The sequence below is a fragment of the Zootoca vivipara genome, chromosome 11 (genome assembly GCF_963506605.1).
Source record: "Zootoca vivipara chromosome 11, rZooViv1.1, whole genome shotgun sequence".
Taxonomy (NCBI): Eukaryota; Metazoa; Chordata; class Lepidosauria; order Squamata; family Lacertidae; genus Zootoca; species Zootoca vivipara.
This window is the reverse complement of record NC_083286.1, coordinates 1458106-1467851: the sequence shown is the minus strand read 5'-3', so window position 1 is coordinate 1467851 and position 9746 is coordinate 1458106. Positions and strand designations below refer to the sequence as shown.

At 39.3% G+C, this 9746-nt stretch overlaps 1 protein-coding gene across 5 annotated transcripts in view; it reads right to left on the bottom strand.

The window, feature by feature from the left end:
• Positions 1-793: 793 nt before the first annotated feature.
• DOCK8 (dedicator of cytokinesis 8) overlaps positions 794-9746 on the bottom strand; it is a 165703-nt gene continuing 156750 nt past the window's right edge. For 3 of the 5 annotated variants that reach the window (XM_035100305.2, XM_035100304.2, XM_035100303.2), the window contains 6 exons: positions 9350-9439; positions 4343-4579; positions 3833-3976; positions 3301-3407; positions 2705-2875; positions 795-2281 (listed from right to left, as the gene is read on the bottom strand). In XM_035100305.2, coding sequence (XP_034956196.2) covers positions 2221-2281; positions 2705-2875; positions 3301-3407; positions 3833-3976; positions 4343-4579; positions 9350-9439 — 810 coding nt within the window. In that variant the 3' untranslated portion in view covers positions 795-2220. Of the gene's footprint in view, positions 2282-2704; positions 2876-3300; positions 3408-3832; positions 3977-4342; positions 4580-9349; positions 9440-9746 lie in introns of all 5 variants that reach the window. The other 2 variants (XM_060280050.1, XM_035100306.2) reach the window with 2 other exon arrangements.

Here is a 9746-nt window from a genome sequence, read left to right as displayed (position 1 = left end):
GCCAGGTGGTCAAGGCTTTACCTTGATGCTGCTAATGACCTACCATGCTAAATTTTACCAAAGACTAAAGGGAGCTAATTTGGAAGCGCTCTTCAAATGGAAAGCTTTCCCTTTCCAGACTTTAGAAGTTTCACACACACACACACATTTCAAAAAGGTATTTGATGGTTAAAAAGATAATCATATGGAGCTTTAAAAGCAGTTAATTTTTTTTTTAAGTGAACAGCCCATATTAAGTATAGGGAAAGGGTAAGACCAGCAACTGAACCAAACTTTAATTTTCTGGTAATTTTAGCAGTCATTCAAATTGCAGAACTAGGATTCTGCAACAACAGCTCATGCCACAGCTTTGGAATCCATTTGTCTGTTCTCAGAATATAGGAAGCTGCCATATCAGAATTATTAGTCCACCCAAATCAAAATTGCCAACACTGACTTGCTCTTCAGGCAAAAAACATTTCCATAGAGATGCTGGGGATTGAATCTGGGATCTTTTGCTTGCAAACATAGTGAGCTACAACACTTTTTATATTCTCACTATCGTAGGTATCTGAATTATTCACCCCCACTCTTAAAATAAACAACTTTTTAATATTGAACAATGCTATTAAACTGGTTGCCCAGTACTCTGGATACAAATATTGTAAGCAGAACTTACAATAAGCTGCTTGAAGTAGATTTGAAAAAATAGAACAAGAGTAGGAGGCAGCTTTCTTTCTTTTTATATGTCCTCCCTGCCCCCCCCCCGTGCATGCAAATTCCCCCCCCCTGTGCCCTTCGATGTTACTCCAATGAATGGTGAGCCCAGTAAACACGCTCCTCCACACACACCCCACTGGCAAATTATCCTCTTTTTTGCTCTTCTAAAGATGTCCATACTCCCCCAATTCCTGTTCTATTTTCAGACCTTACCTGGACTTATCCCCCTTTCCCAACTGTCTCACTGGCACAGCTTACTTAACAATATTATTTCAGAAAGAAGGAGAAGCAGAGTGACACATCAGACTTTATATTGTCCCAAGACCAAAGGAGGTCTCAGGGGCCCAGGTTTAGGCAATTAAAGCAAATAGTGCACAAATGCTTTATAACTTATTCAAGCATGGTGTTTGGAAGAGAGAGAAAAACAAAGTCATATTTGAACTCGAAATAAAATGATTTTTTCTGTTAATACAGTATTTTATTTAGATTTTTTTATTTCATGGATTAATTTTAGGCCTTTAAGAACAAAAGAACTGCTAAGTGCTAAAAGTTCCCACAATACTATCCAAAACATGAACATTTCACGTGTATACAAATTTGCAATCTTGTGAACACTGAACTGAAGGAAATTAGTCTCACCCAACATGAAGCAAAAATACAAGTCAGGTCATCAGGAACAAACACTGTATTTCAAGTATTAGAAGAAATATAGTGCTACTTTTAAATAACAATTATAGTTATTACAATAATAAAACATTCTAACTAGCATGCATCTCTAGAGCCCATAGGAAGGAGCTCACAGTAAAAGGAGAGTAGCATTTGAATATTGGTCACACCTGAGTGGACTCCATTTTGCATTTGTGTGGCCTCCATCCAATGAGATTTACAGAGCGTAATATTTGATCCTAAGAAAAGTTATTACCAGATCCATTGTAATGCTTTCCATTCAAACAACAATAATTTTATGTAAGGTGGAATCTAGTTACAAATGTCTGTAAGTTTCTTATTACAATAAATGTGATTGAAATGTGTTTAAAACTTGGGTTGACTTGTTTTGGTTAACTGTTCATATCTGCTGCTTGATGAATGTGCTTATGTAATATTGATGCAAATCCATGATTGGTCAGAAGGGGCTTTTGGTCAGGAACATTTCCAGGAGCTTGGTATAATCAAACAAACACAGATGAAGTTTCATACATACATACAGGGAATATTTGTTGACAATGCAATATTGTGAACTGGCCTTTAGAATATTGGAGAAAACACAAAGCTGTTTTCTCTGTGTGTGCAAATATCCATGTCAATTTATAATAAAATATGTGTTTTTCTGCAACTAGTTTCTGCAACTTAGAAGATGTGATGAGTTATAACTCTTCTTTCTTGAGTCTTGTACAGAAAGCAATCTTTCCAAAATGTGTTCATGAGAAAATGTGGGGAAATTTTACGATTTTGAACAGCATTTGCATATCCTCTTGTATTTGATCCACTGCAAGTAGATAGCTCCTTTTCATGAAGCTGCTTTTAACTGCTCTGTGGAGGTAGATTTTCATATTTCCTAAAACTAGAATTAAGGAAAGAGCCCCTAAAATAAATAAGAAGAAAATGAGAATAGAAATGACTGGACAAGTAAGTAAGTACTGTAAGTAAGTAAGTAAGTAAGTAAGTAAGTACGTACGTATAATAATAATAATAATAATAATAATAATAATAATAATAATAAAGAAATAGTAAATAAATAAATAAAACTATACCCCACCCATTTTGTGGGAGGCTTACAGCACACAAAAAATTGTAAAACATTAGACACTAAAAAAATTTGATACAGGGTTGCCTTCAAATTTTGGTTAGCCAAGGTGTTTCCCTCCAAATGTTATTGGACGAACTGTCATCATCCCTAACCATTGGCCATGTTAATGAGGCTGATAGTTCCACATCATCTGGAATAAAAGCACACTGGCTACCCCCATCCTACGTTGTATTTTGCGATGGTTGTGGGAAATTATACCTTGAAATACTGTTAACTTTCACAATAGGTTTATACAGCTCTGGGATCTTCCTCTCGATCATTGGTCTGAGGTTCTCTTTCAACTTGTTGTAGTTCTTTTTCAGTTCTTGTTGATATTCCCTTTGGTCAGCAGTAATCAGGCATTTATTTTTCTCTACTGCTTCACCACATCTGTTCCCCAAAAAATGAAGAAAACAATTTTGTTGATTAATAAAACAGCAAAGTATTGGACCATGTGCATCTTGTAATAAAGTTTCATTTTTGGCTGGGACAGAACTTGAAGATTTGGAGGAACTTTTTAGTCTTGTTACCAGGAACAATTTAGTGTTCAATGGGACAATAATTTCACCAGAGGCTGCCTTCCATGCTAGAGTGGGGATTGTGTAATTTGTTTATACCTTTGCTGTGAAGCCACTTAACACCCAAGAATGTGCCAACACAGATTTAGTAAAATAAAAAAATTCCTTCAGTAGCACCTTAAAGACCAACTAAGTTTTTATTTTGATATGAGCTTTCGTGTGCATGCCCACTTCTTCAGATACAGATTTAGTGTAATTGCAATTCTAACAGATTTTACTTTGCCACTTTATACTCACCTCATTATGAATTCTTTGAAGCATAACCTTAGCTTGTTGTGATGTCGATAAAGTTTTGGATCCTCTGGAATTTCAGCCAGGAACACTTGAGCTACTTCTAGTGGTCCCTTACGGAAGAACATAAAATTGTATTACATAAAGCATATTTACTGAGGAAAGGATGATGAAGTATCAACCAGAATTACTATCATGTAAAACCCAATAAATGGCAAAACACTATTGTAGGAAGACACAACTTTCAGGGCAACTCAGTTGCAACAGGAGGGAGCAGGAGAGGATTTCAGGGGACAGTACTCTAAAACAGGAATTGGTAAGAAAATGGTAGCAGCCTTTGGACACCCAGCTTTCTTTAACCCTTGAGAGGTTAGAGCTGCAGTAGGGCTGCAGCTTTCATGTTTGGGCCTAAGACGTCACTGGGATTAGTGACAAGGAGATGTCAGACTGATTTCCATTAATAGGTGCATTTTAGTGTTTTGTTTCATGGCTGAGCAGAGAGAATAAAAGAAAAACCAACAATATTCTTACAATATACCTGATTTACTGTGGCCCCCACAGAACCCTGAAGCACCATCTGCAGCATTTTGGGGTCTGGTGGCACCTGTCTGGTGGCAACAGCCAGTTCAAGCGTTTTCTTTTGCATGTCTTCAATAGCTACTTCAATTGGCATCAAAACAAACTGAAATTACAGAGGGACAGGTATGTTGCAACTTTTTCACAAAGAAACTGCAAATAACAGTTGGCACAAGGATGATGAGCTGTTTTTATGTGGTTGTTTTTTAGCCAAAAGTGGCATGGTTTTGTCATTCTGCCACTTGATAAAAGACTGGCAAAAGAGGTAAATGGGAGGAAGCTAAGGGACCCACTCCCATCAGACAGCATGAATGAAATAGAAGGGGAAGAATTGACAGTTTTAAGAGTGTCCAGTCCCGCATGCTGTAGCTCAGTTTTTGTGTGATTTAATATTCATTTTGTCTCAATGTGGATGATCCCCTTGGCTCTTGACATTTTGTTTTAGTTCTATTGCTTTGGAAGCAGACATTACCTCCTCCTTTTGAATGACATTGATTCTAGTTTTGATGTAGGGGAAAGCATGCATTGTGGTCAAAATGGTCTTCCTCTTATACTGCTCACTCAGTTCTCCTCGTGGGCGTCCATCCTGAGTGAAAGGGGTGGTATACATAAATCGTCGGAGGTTGAAGTTTTTCTCAAAATGGGTCAATCTCTCTTTCATCTCATAGTCATCAAAATAGGGTTCCACATAGGTAATTTGTATGTAGGCCTGGAAAGACAGGGAAATGGAAAAAAATATTATATGTAAGCTTATGTCAATAAAAATTATTTAAGCATGAAGCTGAAACTGCAACTGAGAGACATATTATGCTGCTCACACAACAAGCATAAGATGGTCTGTTTAGATGGAAGAATGAAGGTATCCTTCTATAAACAGTCCCTATAAGCAAAAAAGCTTGAAGTGCTGGCATGCCCCTTGATTTTCCCTATGGCATCGTAGTCATGTGCACCAAACTGAGAGCAAGCAAGGCAACTTGTTTCCAGCGGGAGCTTGTCTTTCCAAAGACAGTTTTCCCGCTAAGTAAAATTACCATATTGAAATCAAATCTGATGTTTCTTTAATTTTCATTTGGTGTGTGTTGTGGTGGAAGAGGGGTAGTTGGGGTCTTATACACCCAGTCGTCTTGTACAGCACCCTGGTTTCTTCTCCCCCTCATTATAAAAATATTGTGGGGTTAAGGGAAGATAAGGAGTTTGAGGCAAACAACAGAAGATAAAAGGTTTTGCCAGGAATAGTCATTCCTGGACAATAGCCTCTGTCAGCTGGGACAGAAGGAGCCAGGACTTCTTTATTATATGCAAGCAGAGAAGAACGGATGTAGCCAGTATGTATGTATGTATGTATGTATGTATGTATGTATGTAGTATTATTTGCAGGGTAGGACTTTTGTTGGGGGGGGGAAGAACCTAGCTACCTGGTCAGCTAATTAAGTATTTTTATTTATTTACTTGACCAGGGAGGAGCTGCCCCCTCTGGCTACACCTATGCAGAGAAGCTCGCCATATGAGCTGTGTAATGACAACTACATATTGTCTACATACAACTACATACTGGAGGTATTTTTAGTTCATCCGTCACTTAAGAGTCCCAAGGGAGCAAACAACATTAAAACCACAATTAGCAATAAATATTTAAAACAAAACAAATAAATCAACACCATAACATTACTAACAATTGCAATTTTTTATTAATTAAGAGGCTGCAGAGGTAGTGGTGGTGGGAAATAGCACCATGCATTTCATCCCTCCACAAAAGCCTGGGCAAACTTGGTTGGACTGGTCATGTTGTTTGGGTGCTTGATTATCGTCTTCCAAAGCAACTGTTGTTGTTGTTTAGTCGTTTAGTCGTGTCCGACTCTTCGTGACCCCATGGACCATAGCACGCCAGGCACTCCTGGCATAGCTCATAGCTTCTCTGAGTTATTCAAGCCCCTTCGCCACGACAAGGCATTGATCCATGAAGGGGTCCAAAGCAACTACTCTATTCCAAACTTAAAAATGGAAAGCATAATGCTGGTGGTCAATAAAAGAGGTTTAAAGACGCTCTCAAGGCAAATCTTAAAAAAATGTAAACACAAAAAACTGGGAAACCCTGGCCTGCGAGCACTCCAGTTGGAGAACAGCCTTTCCCAAAGGGTCCTGGGCTTTGAAAACAATTGAACTCAGGAGGAAAGGCAGAAACATGCTAAGAGGAAAGCACCTTCGGCAAACCCTCACCATTCCACATCAAATCAACCCAAAAAACAAGGGTTTTCCCACCCACCATTTGGATGAAACTTGGTGTACACCCTTCCCTTATGGTTGAAAGAAACCCCCTTAATTTTTTTTTACCTCTATCTCAAATGGTTTTAATTTTATAGAACTTCAAAGTTTCATGAAGTTGTGTTTTTGTCCCTCTTGAGATCCTCGGCCTTGTGTACATTTTATTTTTTTCTCCATAACCAATAATCAGATATCTTTGAAATTTTACGCAGAGCTTAGTAACATGATGAGGAGTTCAGGAAAAAACATACACCAGCACTCAAAAGGTTTTACAAATGTATAAATGTAGTTTTTGGTGGAAAAACTAGGTTTAGAAAACTTTCAGCCTTAGTACAATTAAAAGTTTTTGATGGTGAAAATTATTGCAAAGACATGCTCTTTCTCCACAAAGAATAAAATTTATGGGTCTCGTGTCTTGTAACAAAATTTTACGTTTTTTGGACATCCGGGGTGTGTGTGTGTGTGGCTACTGGGTACAACTTTCCTACAACCTGAATATACAGGTTTAGAGAAAAGACCAATTTGGAGAGAAGAGAAGCCATAGAAAAGCTGAACACATCTCTTGCTGAGGTAGGTTGTTCGCCTTTAAAATTACATGGTTTACGTGAACACTGCAAGACATCTTATAGAAAGAGGAAGATAGAAAATTTTAAGGAAAATGTTCGTGATAAAATGAAAAAAGTGCTACAAGTTGAAATCCCAGCTAAAGAGACTGAAGCAGAGTGAGTGACACAGACAAACTTGTAGAGGTGATGAAAATTCCATAAAATGCACCTCAAGAAAATCCAGCAAATCCAGATGCTGACCATTCCTTCTTCTCTTTCATGGCCACGAAGAACAATTCAATAAACATTTAGTGTATCTGATTATTCAGTTCACCAGGCACAGAAACATTTTAAAGAAATAGGTATTTTCCCAGAGGTGGAAAAAAGCGTCCATCTGCAAGCAAGGTTTTAAACTTTGATCACAGTGACGAGCAGTCCAAAATAATGCTGGGAATGAAAGATGTGGTCAGCATTGGAAAAGAGTATAATAGGAAGCGGCTAATACTGGGCAACCTCCGAGAACTGTATGCAGGCTTCAAGAAGGAATATCCCAGTGTTAAAGTAGGTTTTCTGCTTTGAGGCCAAAGTGGTATGTTTTGGCTGGTTCTAGGGGAACCCACAGTATATGTGTGTGTGCCATTCACCAGAATGCCATTTTACTTCTGCATCATCATGAAGCAGTGGAGAAACTGCAGAGGGAGGGGGAAAAGAATTTTTTTATAAAAAAAACCAGATAATGGCAAATCTTAAATTATTAAGTTGGAATGTAAATGGATTGAACAACAAAGTGAAGAGAAATAGGGTAGAGCAGGAAATTTTAAAACAAAATCTTGTTGCAAAAAAACACGAAAAAAATTGATGAATAAAAAAATTAGGGATGGAATTCATTTCGGCAGATAACACAAAACAACAAGGTGTGGTATTTTATATCACACCTGCATTTGAACCAAAACTGATTCAAAAAGATGATAAAGGGGACTTGCCACAGCAACGGGCAGCTCCTGAAGCCAGCCAGAACCTGGCTGGCTCCTGGGCTGCTGGAACTGCTGGCGCCAGCAACAATACCAACACCAATACCCCGAGAGGAACCGGGTGCACCCGGAGCAAACCGCAGGCCCCCCACCGCGTCCTTGACCGAGACGGGACCCAGGACACACGGCCATCTGGAGCTCCAAGGTCAGGACACAGAGCCTAGGGCTTGCCGATTGGAAGGTTGACAGTTCAAATCCTCATGATGAGGTGAGCTCCCATTGCTTGGTCCCTGCTCCTGCCAACTTAGCAGTTGGAAAGCACGTCAAAGTGCAAGTGCTCCGGCGGGAAGGTAAACGGTGTTTCTGTGTGCTGCTCTGGTTCACCAGAAGTGACTTAGTCATACTGGCCACATGACCCGGAAGGTGTATGCCAGCTCCCTTGGCCAATAACGCGAGATGAGCGCCACAACCCCAGAGTCGTCCAAGACTGGACCTAACAGTCAGGGGTCCCTTTACCTTATTACTGTACATATTTAGCCAAGTCTTATGTAATTATTAACTGGTTAAATAAAGGCAAACATGATTTTATGAATAATAATAATAATAATAATAATAATCTTTTATTTATATCCTGCCCTCCCTGGCCAAAGTGCGGTGGCTTTATACTGCAAATGGGTTGTTTGTGTGCATTTGGCATATGAGCTTCCACACATTCGTGTTTGTTCAGTCATGGATATTCCCCCACTTGGCATCAGACAGTGGAATTTGACAATCTTTCAGGAGGTGTTTTTTTCATTTTCATTTTTTTAGCTCTCTTCCACAGTCTTCCTCTGCACATTTGAACTCCCACCTCCCCAGGAAGAGTGCAAGACTGCCAGAGTGACTGCCAGCCTTATTTATCACAATGAGCTAAAGGGAGGCTTGTTTTGGAGTGGGGCCAAGGAGTGGGACCAAATTTCTATTTGGTTTTTAGTTTAATACTGAAATCCTGGGCAACAGAGATAAACTTATTTTAAAAAGTTTACAGGAATCTATGGATTACTCAGGAGAAGTTATCTCAGGAGAACAACCAGTTGGGTTGTTGAAACTCAAGCATGCCTTCAGCATGCCGCAAATGGCAAAAACAGGAATGCTTGTACTGCTGAAAACTAAATGGCTAGGTTGTGCTCAAGTGACGATCAAAAGGAAGCAGGGGTGTGTCACCAGAGGCCATCCACTGAAAGCTCACCCTATGGGACAAACCCCACTCTCCCCAAATGCACTACTGAGTTTCCACATCAGCTACTGAAGATATCTAACTGGCTCCAGGTTATATTAAAGAAAAGATTGGCTGGCATTTTTATGAATCGTGGAATCATAGAAGTGTAGAGTTGGAAGGGACCATGAGAGTCGTCAAGACAGTGTCATGTGGACGCTGCAAAAACCTATAGAGCACTAATTGGACTTGTCCAGTGAGAGCCAAGCTGTGGAAGTGTCAATTAAATGCTTGTAGAGAGAGATCCCCACTGAATCCAATCCTGGTGAAAGAGTGTGAGAGAAGGGATGTACCTGCTTAACTCTTCCTTGAACCTTAGCTTAGTTTTGTCAAATGTGTATCATCAATTCCAGGTTTAGACTTCAGTTTTATGGTTGTAAGATGTAAGAATGCTTAACACAGAATTCCAAACTCAATGGTAGTAAAGGAATAAATGCCTTCCATACCTTACTGGGATCTAGCTTGCTTTTGTCTACTGGAGTAGAATCTTTAATCACTGCAATGCGATCCTCCCCAAAACACTGACCATAAAAGCCCTGAAAAGGAAAACAAGATTATGGCTGAGGGGCTTTCTCATTTACAATCCTTTTCAATGTACTTAGTTGGGTCTACAAGTAGTAAAAAAGATGAGATTATTAACTGAATATAGCTTTACAACTAAACACCAGTTTTCACAAAGAAAAAGGTCACATAGAAATGTTGCAGGTTTCAGTCCTGTCATTTGGAAAAGAGTGAAACCTGAACATGAAACCAACTGTGTTCCCACAAGACACTAAGACAAATATTGGCTTAGTGAGATAGCGAATGTGAGAAGAGCTCATGGCCTCTTTTCTCTTGCTCAGT